This window comes from Lagenorhynchus albirostris, chromosome 2, assembly GCF_949774975.1.
Source record: "Lagenorhynchus albirostris chromosome 2, mLagAlb1.1, whole genome shotgun sequence".
Lineage (NCBI taxonomy): Eukaryota > Metazoa > Chordata > Mammalia > Artiodactyla > Delphinidae > Lagenorhynchus > Lagenorhynchus albirostris.
In genome coordinates, this window is record NC_083096.1 from 87,472,423 (window position 1) to 87,491,123 (window position 18,701).

The 18,701-nt window shown below is 37.2% G+C and overlaps 1 protein-coding gene across 2 annotated transcripts in view; it reads right to left on the reverse strand.

Annotated features, from left to right (window-relative positions):
• Positions 1–2,981: 2,981 nt before the first annotated feature.
• CAPZA1 (capping actin protein of muscle Z-line subunit alpha 1) overlaps positions 2,982–18,701 on the reverse strand; it is a 48,132-nt gene continuing 32,412 nt past the window's right edge. For both annotated transcript variants that reach the window (XM_060139346.1, XM_060139347.1), the window contains 7 exons: positions 18,175–18,238; positions 13,434–13,640; positions 11,460–11,539; positions 10,474–10,552; positions 7,960–8,031; positions 5,297–5,359; positions 2,982–4,590 (listed from right to left, as the gene is read on the reverse strand). In XM_060139346.1, the coding sequence (XP_059995329.1) occupies positions 4,450–4,590; positions 5,297–5,359; positions 7,960–8,031; positions 10,474–10,552; positions 11,460–11,539; positions 13,434–13,640; positions 18,175–18,238 (706 nt within the window). In that variant the 3' untranslated portion in view covers positions 2,982–4,449. The remainder of the gene's footprint in view (positions 4,591–5,296; positions 5,360–7,959; positions 8,032–10,473; positions 10,553–11,459; positions 11,540–13,433; positions 13,641–18,174; positions 18,239–18,701) is intronic.

Sequence of the window (18,701 nt, forward strand, 5' to 3'; positions counted from 1 at the left end):
TCTGGAAAAATCCACTTCCCTTGGAGTTGTAATCGTTATTTTCACGTGACTGTCTAGACGGCTAGAATGGTCTTCCTTCCCACCTTTCACAAACCAGCTCAAGTCTCACTTTCCTGAAGCCTTCCCCAAATCCATCTGTACTTATAAGTATCTGACTTTAAAGTAGTAAGGTTGATTTTAGTTTGGGACTAAATAAGCACTGAAGGCAATCTGAAAGTTAACTCTGGCCAATATTACTGGAACAAACCTAGAGCCTCCGAAGATAACCATACTTTGGAGAAGAATGTTAAAAGCCCTGTTTTTTTTCAAAATTCACGTTACTCTAGTTACTTGGATTCTACAATTCAGCAATTTGAATTGTCTCTAACTTTATGTATTCCACTAAGACTACTCTAAGGCAACTAGAAACAACCCTTAAACTGAGATGCTGAAATTGGTCAGTCTACCACAGACCAAAGGAATGGCTGTGGCAGGTACAGCTGAGCCTCGTTATTTGCAGATTTTGTATTTGCAAATTCACCTACTCACTAAAATTAGGAATCCCCCAATCAATATTTGCTGCACTTTTGTAGTCGTCTGTGGATGTGAAGAGTGGCAAAAAAAATTTGAGCTGCCCAATGTGTATGTTCCCAGCTGAAGTGGAACAAGGCCATGTCCTGCTTTCTTGTTTCAGGCTCATATAATAAAAATCCTTTTCGTGGTCTATTTTGTGGTCACGTTTTTTGTTTTTGTTGATTTCGCTGCTTAAAATGGTCCCCAAGCCTACATAGTGCTGAAATGCTGCCTAGTATTCCTAAGGCTGTGATGTCCCTTAGAGAGAAAATTCCCATGTTAAGTTCCTATGATAGCATTAGCTGTCAGCGTGAATTCACTGTTAATGAATAAAAATGAATATTAAATAAAAACATATAAACCAAGATTATGTATTGATCGGTTGACAAAAATGTTGTGACCAGATGCTTGCAGGAACCTAACTCTGTATCTCCTCTAGGAGCAATGTTTCAATATGTGCTAATTCAGTGTTTGCTGGCAACTTTACAGAACATAACCACAGTAAATGAGTCAACATACGTAAGAATACTTTGTGATACATTTGGTTTCTGCCCTCAGAGGGCTTAGATCTATACCCTGTTTTTTTTGTTTTGCTTTTGGCTGCACTGCACGGCTTTCAGAATCTTAGTTCCTGGAACAGGGAATGAACTCGTGCCCCCTTCAGTGGAAGCATGCAGTCCTAACAGCTGGACCACCAGGGAATTACCTACTCTGTTTTATACTCTGTTCAAGCGAGAATTTTAGTTAGCTCAGCTTATCTTATGGGACCAGCCAGTTTTGTTCTATATTTACCAGTCTTACTTTCTTTCTTTGATTTCCCAAGTAGTAAGTAGCTTGGTAGTTCTATTTAAATTATGAATTTATAAACTGGCATTCAGATTGTATCAGTCTTTTGTGAGTTTGGAGAAAATGTGCCAAGGTTTGCTAAGTATCTCATGAATCTAGATGAGTTCTAGATTATAAAAAAGAACAGGCACAGCTTCCCTGGTGGCACAGTGGTTAAGAATCCACCTGCCAGTGCAGGGGATACGGGTTCGAGCCCTGGTCCGTGAAGATCCCACATGCCGTGGAGCAACTGAGCCCGTGCGCCACCACTACTGAGCCTGTGCTCTAGACCCTGCGAGCCACAACTACTGAAGGCCATGCACCCAGAGCCCATGCTCCAAAATGAGACAGGCCACCGCGATAAGCGGCCTGCATGCCGCAACTAGAGAAAGCCCGCGTGCAGCAACGAAGACCCAACGCAGCCAAAAATAAATAAATAAATAAATTTATTAAAAAAAAAAAAAAAAGAACAGGCACTACTAGAACTAGGCAACTAACAGAAGCACAACCATCCAGGCACAAATGAAGCAGTAATTTCAAAATTTCAGCAGTGTAATTTCAAAATTTCAAATATAGGAGTGAGGCCTCACAGAAAACTCCTCTCCCTCTGGCTGGGAAACTTTTGCCCTAGGATACCATAGGCTGATTTCAGCAGTGTGGTAAAATAGACACAATTCAAGCAAATTGTCTGCTGAAGGAGGTTAAGGAAATCAGGAGGTCTGTGTAGGACTTGGCAAGGAGAGTTGACGTCCAATTATATAAGAAACCAAGGGCTTTAGATGGCCAAGAGATTAAGAGTCTTTACAAAAGTCTGTATGGACTAAGGAAATCTATGGGGCAGGCTGATGGGGTTAGTTAAAGGCAAAGGCCAGAATGCTTGAACCTGTACTACAAGTACATAGTGTAGTACACCTAAATGTCCCTCAAAGGGGTAGGAATTTGAACTGGCCTTGAATGGAAGGTGAAGCACTGAAATGCCTCTGGTTCCATTTTGGGAAACAGGACAGAAGCCTTTCCCACATGTCTGTAAGCAAGTTAAACTCATATGGAAAGGAAGCAGCATTTAAAGTTGATGTGAAATATTACCCAAGTTCACAGTGCAGGGATTCTTTCACTTCTACTTCCTACCTAGTAACTATAATTACTTGGGCCTTGTTTTCTGAGTCATAGGAAGAGAAGATAACTAGATTTTTCTTTTTGACAGAAATGGAAACCCCAAAACAAAGCCTTTGAAACACCAGTAGCCACTGAGTGTAAACCAGTATGATCCATAGAGAAATTGCTCAAACTTTAAAAAAGAAAAAAAGGGGGGTAGGACTTCTCTGGTGGTCCAGTGGTTAAGACTCCACGCTCCCCACTGTAGGGGGCATGGGTTCAATCCCTGGTCATGGAACTATGGTCCACATCGCATGTCTACCAAAAAAAAAAAAAAAAAAAAAAAGCTGTTCTTTGCAAGTCTTTGGATAGTCACTGAATTTATAGTAGTTGAAGGTAGAAACCAATTTCAGAAACCTTGAACATTCTCATCAAATAAGATCAGTTCCATATCTTACCTTGAGAACAAAGGCTGAAGAGACTGGCTCAAAAAGGAGAGACTCAGACAATTTAAGAACAAAACAGGTATATTTCTATTGGACTACCTGATACAGAGGATAGTGTGGTATGGATGGATAGTATGAATGACAAATAATACAAATATATTTTATTTGAAATAAACAAAAATGCTTACACAGCTCAATGGGTCACTTGGAAATAAACTCTTGCTTGACTGTATTACCAAGCAGAAACAAAGCTGAAACACAAACCCTTCTTTTGACATGTATTTGGAGGAAGACACTACTTGGTTTTTAAAAAACTGACCTTCCCTTAAGGCCTGGTCATAGAAGTGTAAACAATGTAAATGAATCCACCATTACCAGTTATATCATATCTATGTTACCTGTGTATTCTGAGATCACACCTTACCTGCCAATAAACTTGGGAAGGGTTGCTATATCACAGTTATATTTGAGTTGGCAGGCAGGACTGAGGAAGTAATTTGGAAAAAGTTTTACATCCTATTTAGAACAAATCACTAGTATTCCCTTAAATAACAGGTTACAATAGAAAGATACTGTCTGAACGTTGTCCTTCTCACTTTGGTTCATTTTTAGTTTTTGTTTGAGATTAACATAGTTGTTTGATTCATTCGCTTATAGTACAATTCTGCCACAAAGTATTAAAGCAAAAGATACCTATTATTCCTTCAACATCTGCATTTTTTCAAGTTTTATACTCTACTATATCCCTAGTATGTCAGCAGTTTTTGAATATTAAAAAAATAATAAGTGGTTAAAACTCTTCTAAAAATGCACATGTCTACAACTATAATGGTACTAGATGAGAAGGAAACAGTGATGGAAGGGAAGAAAGCAAACACGTTCATTTGTAGGGAATGTGGTTCAAGTCTTTGGATTTAAAAACAACTTCCCCAGAGAAGCTGGCTATAATGGAACTTCCAGAAAACTTCCTTTGCCTCTAAAAAGGGTCTGAAAACCCCAATCCAAATGTTTGAAACTATAGTTATGAGATGCTATAAATGATGATCAAAGCAACTGGAGGGAGAAGGATGAATGTGTCTTCCATTCAGCTGTAGTTTGTAGCATAGCCTCTTTAGCTGTTGGTTGATCAGTAAAAACCACTGAAGTACCAGAAGTGCTTTGAAGGACTGGGTAGAAAAGTACTGAACATATTACCTGTCTATGTCAGTGACAGGGCTTCATGGCTAGGAAAATTTTCTAAACAGTAAAATGACTCCAGGATAGATATCTCTCTCCATCATTAAATGTGGCAGAATTGAAAAAAAAAAAAAGATTTACAAGTAGATATAGTGAAAACAGAAAATTACCAGGCAGAAAACACAAAAGAATCAAGACAATGCTATAGGTTCAACAGTATTCCATGAGGCTAGAAAACCTGTTAACTTTGAAAGCCCTAGCAAAATATCACTCTTGTTTATAAATCACTTATTTATCATATGACCACACATTGCATCCTTTCTTTCCATGTATTGAAGAATCCTACATTCAGCCTTTAAGCATTCTGCATTTCTTTGCCAATCTTGTAGCTGAGTATCTTGTTCCAGTCGATTTTGGTGCGGGTAACTGGAAGTTGCCGGCGCAAGGCCTTGAACGTGGTGTCTGACATTGTTTGATAGTTTTCACTAATTGCTGTCTGCAATAGATAATAGAAAATAAGTTGCTTGAACAGAAACCAGATATAGTCAAAGGACATGCTTGAGTCCCCAAAGGACATACAGGCTGTAAGATTTCTAGTGAGCATTTCTCCAATCTCTGAAGCAGGTTAAGAAGCCCACCTATATTATTTCTAAAACAAGGGCTATACAGGTATCCCCCGCTTTTCCAAAGTTTGCTTTATGTCACTTTGCTTTTACCAAAGCAAAAAGCAAAAACAGCGTTCAGCATTTGTTTTGCAGTGAGGCTGTTATAGGGGCAGGGTGCACCATGAGCAGTAACAGTGACCCCACCAAGCTCCTTCCTCAGGAATTACACTCAGCAGCTCAGCATCAAGCAAGCTGGAGCTGTGAACTGCATCTGTGAGCATCTGTGCTGTACCTCAATTATTTGTGCACCTGAAAGCAAGATGTGTTCTAAGGTAATTGCTTCTCTGCTTCATGCCATTTGGACTTAGGAAAGGTTTCACAGGAACGCTCTACTTTGGGATAGTAGGGGAAATCTGTAGTACCTTCCAATGCCAAAACCTTGATTGTAAGCAGAATGCAAGAAGGTCTGCAAAGTCTCACACTTACTAACACTGAGCAACATGTATATTTATGTTCAAAGGAGAGAGAAGTGTAACAAAATATGTTAAAAGCAAAATAAGGCATTAGACCTAGAAAAATCATTTCAAATCATCTTACCTGATACTCATTTTCTGCATGCTCTATAATTTTAATAAACTCCTTAGCAGTTTGGACTTCATTCTAATAGAGAGAGGAAAAGGGGGAAATAAGAATTTTAAAAATTCTTAAGCAGTGAATATAATTCAGTAAGCAGTGAATAAAAAAATACTAAAAAGTAACTCCATCTAAATTAACATTTGTATAACAATTTAGTTTTTCAACCTTTCCCATTCACATTATCTTCTTTGATTCTCACAACAACCCTGTGAAATAGATGTTATTATTACCACCTCCATTTTGCAGATGAGAAAACAGAATCCTCTTAAGTGACTTGACCAAAATTATACAGCCTTTGAATGATAAAGATGGGATCCAAATCCAGGTCCTCATCAAAAAACCCCACATTTCTTTCCAATCTACTACAGTATGCCCAAAAGACATCATGATGTCTTGAAATTTTTATGCCTTGAAAATATCTCTGGTTTAAGATGATATAAACGATGCCCTCAGACATATCAGTCATATATTCTAAGCTCAGAGGCTCCTCTAAGCCAATCAATCACATTTTGCTTTACAAGATTCGGGTACAAAATGAATTGAATCTCTCTCTTTCTTTCACAATTAAGTAAAACAGAATTAAAGAGGGTGAGATTTAATGCCCAGGGCAGCATCCCAAAGATCCTTTCAAAGAGTCAAAACTACTTTCTATTCATAATAATACTAAGACATAGTTAATTGCCTTTTCCACTCTCACTCTCATGTATGTACAGTGTAGTTTCATAGAAGCTATGTAATGTGTGATGACTTCATTACTTTTTTCTTTTTCTTTTTTTTTTTTTACTTTTTTTCTTTTTTTATAATAAATCTATTTATTTATTTTTGGCTGCGTTGGGTCTTCATTGCTGTGCACGGGCTTTCTCTAGTTGTGGTGAGCAGGGGTACTCTGTTGCGGTGCATCGGCTTCTCACTGCGATGGCTTAGGCTCTAGGCACTTAGGCTTCAGTAGTTGTGGCACTTAGGCTTCAGTAGTTGTGGCTCGCGGGCTCCAGAGTGCAGGCTCAGTAGTTGTGGCACATGGGCTTAGCTGCTCCAAGGCATGTGTGATCTTCCTGGACCAGGGCTCGAACCCGTGTCCCCTGCATTGGCAGGCGGATTATTAACCACTGTGCCACCAGGGAAGTCCCGACTTCATTACTTTTTGAGGGCTAATGTGTGAAGCACATATGAGAATCCAGACATTACACACTTTGTGAAAATGTAAATCAATGACATTCTTTTCACTAATTTTTTTTTAACTTGGAAAATTCAGCTGTTTATTGTGAAAGTGAAGGTTAACAAGTAATGGGTTTGTTATTGTTATTTTTGCTTTAGATTTTTCTTTTTTGGCCATGCCATGTGGTGTGGCATGTGGGAACTTAATTCTCCAAAAAGGTATCAAACCCGCACCCCCTGCAGTGAAAGCACGGAGTCTTAACCACTGGACTGCCAGGGAGTCCCTGTTATTGTTATTTTTAAATTAATAAGTATTTTTAACATTTTTCGGTTTTAATTTCTACTAAGGTAGATAGATATAACACACATAAACAAAAGCTATTTGAGAGTGCTCAGTAACTTCTAGGAATATAAAGAAGTACTGTGAATGCACAAAAAATTATGTCCCTTCTTTCCAGGTATGGAACACAATACCGTTTGATTGAATATTCCTAAAAATGTTCGGTTTCTCTAATGATATGAATGTATGAATGATAACCCCTCTAAGGTTTAGTTTGGCAAACTTTCCTTCCTCCTGGTATTTATCAGTTGAAGATACTGCTGTTCTTTGAGCAAATCTCACAACTGAGAAAGAAAAAGAAGTCTGAATTCTCTAAAGCCATTATCACTATTCTCAAAGACTATGAACTAACATCAAGCAACCAACAAAACGGGCTGGTTACATACTAACAATTATAAGGTGCCCAAAACAAGGACCTACTGCTTAGCACAGGGAACTATACTCAGTATCTTAATAACCTATAATGGAAAAGAATCTAAAAAAAGAATATATATATACATACATATATATATATATATATATGTAACTGAATCACTTTGTTGTATACCTGAAACTAACACAACATTGTAAATCAACTATATTTCAATAAAAATTTAAAAATATAAAAAAGTAGAATCTTTTATAAAGTGCTTAAAAAAAAGGTAAAGGCTGCCAAAATCAAAGTAGTGAAAACAACCTAAATTTCTAGTGGCAGAATCAGTACTCAGGGGCCTCCATGGTGGTGCAGTGGTTAAGAATCTGCCTGCCAATGCAGGGGACACGGGTTCAAGCCCTGGCCCGGGAAGATTCTACATGCCGTGGAGCAACTAAGCCTGTGTGCTACAACTACTGAGCCTGTACTCTAGAACCTGCAAGCCACAACTGCTGAAGCCTGTGCACCTAGAGCTTGTGCTCCGCAACAAGAGAAGCCACTGCAAGGAGAAGCCTGCGCACCACAACACAGAGTAGCCCTGCTCACCGCAACTAGAGAAAGCCCACGCAGCAATGAAGACCCAACGCAGCCAAAAATAAAATAAATAAATTAAAAAAAAAAAAGAAAAAGAAAGAATCAGTACTCAGGATCAAAGCTAATTTTTTTAAAACAAAAACAAGATGAAAGTGAGACAGACATTAAATATTCCACACTCACCGAAACAGTTACTGAGTCCTGTACATCTTTATGACTAACCAACTGAACATTACCATCTTCATAATAGTGAACCTGTGTGAGACAATGTTTGAGCAAGTTATGTAGGTCACATAGAAACTTACTGCTTAGAGCACAAATCCATGCTTTCAGCCATCCCCAAACTTATCAAGTCTGAGCAAATAATTAGTATGACCAATGGTAATTTACAATGGTGGTTAAAATTCACAGAAGACTTAAATTTAAGAATTCTCTTTCCTTAGCAGGGAAACCTCATTATTAATTAATGAACAACATTTATTATGGGCTTGTTGCTTTCCAGACACTGTGCTACGCACTGTGAATACAAAGATCTTAAATAAGATTTCACTCTTAAAAATATTAAAATAAAATCAATTAACGTTAGTTTTTCTCTGTGAAAACCAAGAAATTTTAATGGATCCTAATCCTTTACGCATCTCTCCATATATACCATCATCGTTTTTGGTTAAGTAGATCTGACCAAGTGCAGGAAAAGCTTGATTGAGGGTTAAAGACAGGACTGAAAAATAAATATTCTACTGGTAAATCAGGCTACAAAAATAAGGCAGGCAAAAGCAGTCCTGAAAAAAAGTACGGCAAAGTGGGGTACTACAATTATGAGAACAATTAGCAAGAAGGAGGATTACCCAAGAGACAGACTAACCATTCAACTAGATGTAAGGCTCAGGAAGTTTCAGCAATTTACAAGATAGGTTCAGTCACAGTCACCAAAAGTAACAAAACCTTTCCTAGGTTTCATCTGCTAATAAAAATTTCAACATGACTATCATCAATGTAAATCCTCAGAAATTGTTGCCTTCCCAGAGCTATCCTTTTGCTTATAGAATAACCAAAGGTTTAAATATCTTAATGACATTTCCAAATAACTCTCACTCTGATTTTTTTTTTTTTTTCTCACTCTGATTTTTAAAAGATATGTAAATGAAGTAAGCTTTCCCCCAAAGTGATCAGCCAGTCTGGGGTAAGTTATAAATGAGGTCTGGGTACTGGGCCCTGTTGTAAAAGTCTTATCAGAAACCTCTGTGATGTGCGCTCTTAATTTATAGGTTTGCCTTGGCAAAGCTGAAACACAAGTAACTTATTTCCTTCTAGGAGGAAAATAAATTTCCTTGCATAAATTTATAGTAAGCTGCCAGGTTAATACTGATGCCACAGTTACAAGAGGTCTAGAGCATAGACATAGTCAACAGGTATAGAACAATATATTTTCTTCGGTTGGGCTCCCCCAGAAGCCGACCCTGGGATAAAGATATGTGAGATAAAGTTTATTTCGGAGGTAATCTCAGGAAGCACTAGTAAGGACTAAGGAAATGAGACAGAAAAGGCAAGGAAGTGTTCTAGGTGCATTAAGGAACACATTACAGCTGCGGGCACTGGACTCTGGAAGACTATGCAGAACATGCTTTAGAGCTGTCCCACCTGAGGGGTGAAGAAGCTGGCATATTTACCCACCAGCTTTTGAATGGCACTAAGGGCTGTGCCAGAGCTATGAATGTAATACTTCCAGTTTGCCTCATCCGAGTTGGGAATGCTCCTAAAGCTAGGAAAAGCTCCCAGGAAGAGAGGTGCAGCTACTTGTAGCAGGAAGTAATCAGTACGTACGAAAAAAGTGGTTACAGATGACATCTCCTATGTATATTTCGATTAAATTATACCATTTCAGAAGGCAACTCTTGCTAATTGTTATTAAAGCAAAACTTAACCACAATACAATAGAGGTAAAATTAGGTACTGATCTTCTTAGATATCATTAACTGTTTAATCTGACTTCAGAGTTAGTTGGGCTTAAGAATTAAATCACCATGAATTTTGAAAGTCAAACCTGTTAGGATATCAGAAGACTTCAATCCAGATAGGCATCAAATGAGTTAATAAGCTCCTTATTCACCTGCCTGTCTGTTCTGACACCAGCATTAGAAATCTACTCTGCTTGGTTTATCACACTTGGCCATTCTCTCTAGTTCCTCTGTTTTATTTACTTGGTTTAAAACCTCCTGTCATTACTGTAAAATAAATAAATAAAATAGAACAACAAGTCCATTCATGTAGCTTTCTTCAGAGCTAAGACTTAACCTTAAGTATATGTATACGTACACATTTAAACGAGATACATAAAAGACTCTAAGTAAGTTCCAGTAACTGCTATATAGTCACTTCTTAATAATTATTTTCTTCTTTCGTAGAACTGCTGCTTGATAATTCCTGGAAAAATCTTAGGTTATCTTTGAAAGAGAAAAATAACAAGCAAGCAGTACACTTCACATGACTATCCTTTATCAACCCAGAATAGCTCTGTTTAACTACAGTACTTCCCTAGGAAGGAGGCTTCAACTTCTATTTCTATTTACCATTGATCTCTTTTTGCATCTACATAGAGCTGTTCCTTATTTCTAATGTCAGAACAAATATCAACTTGCATGTTTGTTTTAAAGATGTGATGTTTTAACATGGCCTATTAACATATTGGGATCTCACCTGAATCTTAAGTACTCCAACCACCTGGGCTGTAGATGGTGTGATGGTGAACTTCCATTCTGATCTCCAACGACCATTCCTGTTAAAACACACAACAGTGTAGAATTAACAATAAGAAAGAGGTGATTTGCCAAAAAGAAACAAGTCATTTCCAGTTTGACAAATCCAGGGCTCTATCCACTCAAATGTAAGTTTGTATCCAACTGGCCTAATCATAAGCCTTTTCTAAGTTATTCTGACTTTCACCTTTCATTTTTTATCTTGGAGTAGAAAACCATGCCTGTTCTGCTCATGAGAGGCTTTTGCACAAACAAATGGATGGGCCACTGAGTTATGCAGTAACTCAAGTATTATTAAACAAACTCAAGTAAAACTCACACTTCCCACTGGGTACTTTATTAATCACTTATTCTCACTCAATATAAGAGTAATATTTGAAAGATAAATTATAAAATCTTAGAAGAAATCTAAATGATCACATCCAAGTCCCTCATTCTGCAGTAGGGAACTGAAGCCTCTAAGTCAGATAACTTATCGCAAGCTAGTTAGATTAAAAACCAAGTCTCGGGCTTCCCTGGTGGCACAGTGGTTAAGAATCTGCCTGCCAATGCAGGGCACACCGGTTCGAGCCCTGGTCCAGGAAGATCCCACATGCCTCGGAGCAACTAAGCCCGTGCACCACAACTACTGAGCCTGCGCTCTAGAGCCCGCGAGCCACAGCTACCGAGACTGCACACAACTACTGAAGTCCCCACGCCTACAGCCCGTGCTCCGCAACAAGAGAGGCCACTGCAATGAGAAGCCCGTGTGCTACAACAAAGAGTAGCCCCGCTCGCCGCAACTACAGGAAGCCCGTGTGCAGCAAAAACCCAACACAGCCAAAAATAAAAAAAATAAATTTATAAAAAAACAAGTCTCAACTGCTGGTTTGGTTTCTTTCCTGTATAAATTAGATTAAAAAAAGAAGAGAACATTTACTTTCTTACCAGAAGTTTTTAGGCTGAAACTGGTGGCTTTCAATACATGCAATAATGGTCTGTTGCCCATCTATAGTTTTAGCATAAACCTATTGTTAAAAAAAAAAAGTTAGATTCTTGAAAACGTATTTAAGCAACAAACACTATACAAAAGCAGTGTGCTAAATCCTTGGGGGAGATGAAGAGTCAAACAGGGTAAGCTTACAACTCAGAGAGTTCATGGAATATGAACACAAACCACATATTAAGTTCTAGAGAAGAGAGTGGTACAATGAATACAGAAGGAAATACTGCTTTAGGTTTAGGGTACAAGAGAGGTACCAGTTGGAATGGGCCTTACAAGACAGATGAGATTCTGGTAAGTAGAGACTGAGAATAAAGATGAGTAGGCAGTTCAGGGAGGAAACGGGGGTGCTGGTCCAGTGAATGACTCAATGGTAATTAGTTCTGTCAGGTTAGAGGGTGTGTGTGAAGTGGAACTGTGGAAGATAACATAGGATGGTAGATTTAGGCCATGTAGTAGTAGATGTAAGGTAAGAAGACTGGACTTTATTCTACAGGCAACGGACAGAAACCAAAACAACATGACCAGAACTATTTGGGGATAATAATCAATATTGGTGTACAGAGTAAAATGGGAGAAAAGTTGAAAGTTAGGCTACAGAATTAATCTAGGCAGTAAAATAGGGTAGTGTCAATGGGCATAAGGATGCAGAAGCACAGTCAAAAGTCTGGCAACATATAGCAAGTGAAGGGCAAGAGAAAGGAAGGGGCCAAAGTACTTGCATGCTTGGGTGACTAGAAAGACAGTGGTGTCATTAACAAATTAGAAAACTCAGATGGAAATGTCCAGCTAGGAGTTAGAAATACCAACTGTTCCTTAGTGTAGGAGAGGTGAACAAAAATGTGATCACCAAGGAAAAGAAAAAAACAAAAGGCTTTACAGTCCACAAAATGTTTTTATATTTATTTTCCTTTTGCTCTAATAAATATAGTGAAACACACTGTTATTATCTATAGATGATAAAGGTGAAGTTCACAGAGCTTCTTGTCCAAGGTCATTCAGAAAGTGGTTAAGGTAGAACCCAAACCCATTGCTTTTCTGACACAATATTCTGTAACTTCCCCTACATTAAATAAACTATGAGTTTTTGAGAGACAGCAATGGGGAATGCCTACATTTACAAAAGTAGGGGAGAGGTAAAGAAATAAGCAGAGACAGAGTAAGAATAATTAGAGGGTACTGACATAGCAGCCTAAGAAAAGATAATTTCTAGAAGTAGCTGGTTGGCCTCAGTGTGAAATGCCATACAAAAAGTCAAGGACCAAGGAAAGGACACTGGGTCAGGCAATTCAGGAATCATTACTAACCTCAGAGAGCAGTTTTTGTAGAGCAGGGACTGAAGCCAAAATTCATAGGGTTAAGAAGTGGATAAGTAATGAGGAGGGCACTAGTAGGAGCAGAATCCTCCATGGTTTGGTTGTATAGCAGAGAGAGAGAGATGAGGGAAGGGAGAAGTAGAGGAGAGGAAGGAGGGGCAAGGTGGAAGGAGAAGAGAGGTAACTTACAGGAATTACTATCTTAACTGAAGAAATGTCCTCCCTCACCCCATACCCAACCCACTTAAGGACAGGAGAAACAAAAATATTTCTAGGTAGGGCTTCCCTGCTGGCGCAGTGGTTGGGAGTCCGCCTGCCGATGCAGGGGACACGGGTTTGTGCCCCGGTCCGGGAGGATCCCACGTGCCGCGGAGCGGCTGGGCCCGTGAGCCATGGCCGCTGAACCTGCACGTCCGGAGCCTGTGCTCCGCAACGGGAGAGGCCACAACAGTGAGAGGCCCATGTACCGCAAAAAAAAAAAAAAAGAAAAAAAAAAAAAGAAAAAAAAAAAAGAAGATATGTTGTGGCTGGCCAAAGCCTCCAAATGATAAGGTAAATATAAGAAAAACAACACTCTAATAATGAAGCAGGCAGATACTTAACAGTACAGAAGCCGTTGGAATAATGATCTTTCACATAGGCCCTTAAAGCACTGTCACAGGATTCTCTCCAAGACTTCAGACCTCCATCTACTTCCTCTGGCTGGGGGTCACTTGCTTCTTTCCGTAAGTGATCAAACTTAAAGGAAATTTTGTTTCTTGGATCTAAAAATCTGCTATTACCCAGGTCACCGTGTTCTGTAATTAAGACCTTCCAAAGAATAATTACAAAAATAAGTTAACTCTGTAAAAAAAGACAGTTCTTCTTGTCACATTTTACAAAACAAACAAATACAATTCTGGAGACGATTAACTTTTCATTTAGTCAGATTTCTCTTTCATAATCGATTTTTCAATCAATTCATATTTTTATTTTTATAAAAATATTATGTTTTGGGGTAAGTCAACTCTAAACTGCAACATTTCCCCCATTCTAACAATACCCTTCATTTCTTGGTTTCTGTTTAATATACAACCTATGTACATACATATAACTGTAATAACTTATATGTACACTTTTGTATTCCTTTTTCACATATTTCATGAACTTTTTCCAGTCATTACACTTAGCATTTAAAAATAGGTGATACAATAGATCACATGGTTCAAAAATGAAAAATACTATATAAAGTAAAATCTTTTTCTCACCTTTATCTCCCATTCACCAAATTCCCAACATATACCCCCTTTCCACACAAAGGTAACTGATTTCATTAATTTAGAGCAAGAATTGTCTTTGGCAAGCTATGCATGAGGTGGCATTTGTTTCTGTAAATAAAGTTTTGTTGAACACAGCCCCACTTGTTTGTTTTTGTATGGTCTATGGCTGCTTTCCTGCTACAATAGCAGAGCTGAGTAGTCAAGGCTGACTCTTTGTCCCAATATTTACTATCAGATAATATTTACTATCTGACCCTTTACAGAAAAAATTTGCCAATTTCCAATTTTGATTATTCTTTGTTTCTTTTAACAAATAGAATTTAATATTCTAATTCTCCACCCCTTTCTTTTACACAAAAACTAGAATACTATAGTGTACTTTTTCTTTCTTTTTAATTCTGACATATCTAGATGATCTTTCCATAGTAGTGCTTAGAGAACTTCCTTGTTTATTAGAGCCATGTATGACTCTATTGTACAGGTGTACAAAAATTTATTCAACCAGTCCCCTATTAATGGATAGTTTGGGTAGTTTCTAATCTTTTGCTGTTATGAACAATACTCCAATGAATGTCCTTGTATGTTCGTTATGTACAAATTACGTACATGTGCCAAGCACACCTGTGGGATAAATTCCCTGAAGCAGGACAGTTGGATCAAGGGTAAATGCATTCATAATTTTGATAGAGATCGACAAACTGCCATCACAGGATGTTGTACCAAGGTACAAGCCCATTTCTTCTCACCTTAAAAGAAAAGTCATTTATATTTCCACTTTGGTGAACTATGTGTACCTAACTTTTGCCCACTTTTCTACGGAGTCTTTGGTGTTTTTCTAGTTGAACTCCAGGGAGATTATCCTTTTGCATGTGTTTTGAGATCCACATATTTTCCCCTAACTTGCCATTTGTCTTTTGACACAGTTACCATTTAAAATTAACTATATATGATCTCATTATATGTATATCTCATTATACATACCATAGTATACTTAATCATTTCTGAATTGAAGGAGCTTTAAGCTAGTTACAGTTTCTACCATTGAAAGACACTGTAAGTTCTACCATAAATAAAGTCTTCTCTTCTCCTTAAAAAGAATTCTTTGGAAAGAATTCTTACTTTTGAGATTTCTGTCCTTATCATCAGACTATCTTTAAAAACCTTGTTTATAATGACAGTAGGAAAAATACATAAAACTATTTCCTTAGTCTTACCTTCATAAAGCTTTCTCATTATAATTTTGTAACTTCTGTAACTACAAGGTGAATATATTCACATTAAAATTTTAATTTGTACTTCCTTAATTACTATTAGTAGGTGATCTAACACTTTTCATGTTTGCTCTGTATTCTCCAATTGGGTACAGTTGGTTCATGTCTGTTGCTCATTTATCCACTGAACTCTTGGCATCACCCTTAGGTATTTGAATAACCTTTTTATTATGTTTGAGGTACATATTTTCTCCTTTTTAAATCTTATTTTTAAAATCTTTTTATTTTGCAGAAGTCACTTTCTTTGATAAACTTTTCTAATGTTTCATCATTATTCAAGTTATGAATCTCTTTCCATTTCCTACTAAATTTTTATGTTTAAAAAATAGTTGGGCTTCCTTGGTGACGCAGTGGTTGAGAGTCCGCCTGCCGATGCAGGGGACACGGGTTCGTGCCCCGGTCCGGGAAGATCCCACATGCCGCGGAGCGGCTGGGCCCGTGAGCCATGGCCGCTGAGCCTGCGTGTCCAGAGCCTCTGCTCCGTAACGGGAGAGGCCACAGCAGTGAGAGGCCCGCGTACAGCAAAAAAATATATATATAGTTAACCTTTAAACTATACTTGGAATTAATCTAGGTATACAGTTGGCTTTGAAAATCAAAATTGGATCAAACATACATTTGATCAATTATTTCCTTTTCCCTTCTATTTTATGTTACTTAGTTTAAGGCTCTACTGTCATTGCTTTATGTCTTTATGTTTGCTAGCATTAGTCTTCCTTCATTGTTGTTCTTGATCAGAAAAATCCTGTATGGTCTATTACAATTGTCATTAGGAATTGTATGGAATCTATTTGAAAAAGCTTCACATATTATTTATATTTCTAAATCGGATAAACTTTCCATATTATTTATATTCCTTATTCAGAAATGTGGCATTTACATCTATTTAATTTTCCATTCATTTCTCTGATTAAAATGTGTGTGTGGGTGGGTATGTATGAACTGTGTGACAGACTCTTGCTTGTTTCCTATCCAATATCCATTCTCTCCCTTTTCCTTACTAATAGAACCTCAAAGGTTTTCAAGAAGGCAATATGTCCAACTAAAGAGACAACACTTCTCAGCTAGGAATGATAAAGTGATATGCATTCTGGCAACAATTTATCAGTGGAAGGTGCTTCTGGAACAGCCAATAGCACCTCTTGCACCTTCCTCCTTCTTCCTTCCTGGAACATGCATTCAGTGCCCAGAGATGGATCAGCTATCTTGAGAACATGATAATGAAAACCATACATAAGGATGGCACAACAGAGAGCTAGAAGCAACTTGCGTCTCTGATGATATGGAACTGCCATAACATCCCAAAATATTACCTCTGGACTTCTTATGTGACAAAAATAGTCTCTATTTAGTTAACCCACTGTAGTTGATTTTCTATTATATGCAGTGATGGCATCTACTTTAATAACTCAAACATCTTTCCATATTTTCCTTTTATGTCTAGGTAATGTGTTGTTGTTGTGGCTAAGAATGTGAACTCCTTTTGACGATATTTTTAAGCTGGCTACCGCATGTATATGGGAATGTTCTTATATCATATATCTGGACACAGACCTTATTATTTCAATAATTCTGCTGTATTAGTGAAGTATACAATATCAACTGTAAGCAATATTTATCATTTATTTTTCAGTGTTTTTTTGTCTTTTATACTTATAATTAATCTAGTTCCATTGAGAAAATAAAGATAAGCACAAATATAAACTAAAACAAACAAAAAACAACAACAAAACATATTACGGTAATCCTGTAATCCCAACATAGAGAGTTAACATTTTGGTGTATATTTTCCCACATTTCCATTTCTATGCACATCTATATACTACTTTATTTCTGAGTCTAAAGATGCATACATTCCCCTCATGATTTAACATCTTGTAAAATGGGATACATCTTAAACTTGACAGCATCTTAGGACTGTGTCATAGTTTAACTGACAGTATTTTCTCTTTCTTAGTGGCATATAAAGTAAGATGTACCTTTCACAGAATTTAAGATGCAGATTCTAATATAGTATAACTGTTCATTTAAATATCTATTTAAAAATAAACTAGCATAATGCTACATATTGCTTTATGTTTTAGCTTAATATATCATGAACATATTCCCAGTTCAATATTTCTATCAGTTTTCAATCGTTACATAGGATTTTGGCCTACAGATATTTTATTTATTTTATTAAAAAAATTTTTTAAACATCTTTATTGGAGTATAATTGCTTTATAGATATTTAATTTAACGTTGGACATTTAGATTGTTCCCAATTTTTCATTATCATAAACCTTGCTTCAAATAATCTTTTTACACATTTATATACTTATTTCCCTAGGATAAATTCTATGGACTTGTGGGTTCAAAGGGGGTTCAGACTTTTAAAAGGCATTTGCTATTTGGTGCCATATTGCCTTTGAAGTGTACATTAATGAATTTGTAAAGCCCTTTCATATAATGTTAATAACTGTGGTAAAAATGGGAATATGTATTTGCTTTGTTCCTGTACTGGAACAGGAATTCTTGTTTTCCTGTTAAATATAATGTCTCCTGTTATTCTTACCAAGGAGAATTAGAGACAGCTGGAAAACTTGTGTAAAACTCAATTCCTTTTACTTTTACTGTTCTTGTTAGGGACAGCTCTCTCTTCAAAGAAACTCCTAGTATTTTCAGAGGGAGGAAGAATTTCCTAATATGTAGAATACCTACAAAAGCTAAGAATACTAAGACATGAATTTATTCAGCATCTTATCTTCAGACATCTGTTTTATAGTATTTCTACTACTTTCCAGGCACAGTCTATCTAATAGAAACAACTATTACCTGATCTTCATATCCTTCTATCTTCACAGGTGTGAACTGATCCATGTTATACTGGGCAAATGCACTGTTTTTTTTTTTTTTAAAGGGAGAAGAAGGAGAGAAAAGAATTATATATAAATAAATATAAAAGATAGTTCAGGGAATTCCCTGGCAGTCCAGTGGTTAGGACTGCACACTTCCACTGCAGGGGGCCGGGTTCCATCCCTGGTTGGGGAACTACTATCCTATATGCCATGTGGCACAGCCAAAATAAAGAAGAAAAAGGTAGTTCACAGAACAGTGAAAGAGAATGTATAATTGGGGTATCGTTCATTATGGCAATTATAGTGATGCTGTGCAAATTTTAGGTTTGTAGGATCTGGTCCCAAAATGAGTTCTGAAAAAGCAGTATGGACAGGGCAGAAGACTTTCCCAGGCAGCAATTCTTAAACCATTTTCTACAGTTAAAATCTAAACAAATTATGTATCACACCAAATGGCTTAATAATAATTATTTGTTGCTCTGCATCAAAATCCTTGTTCCATCT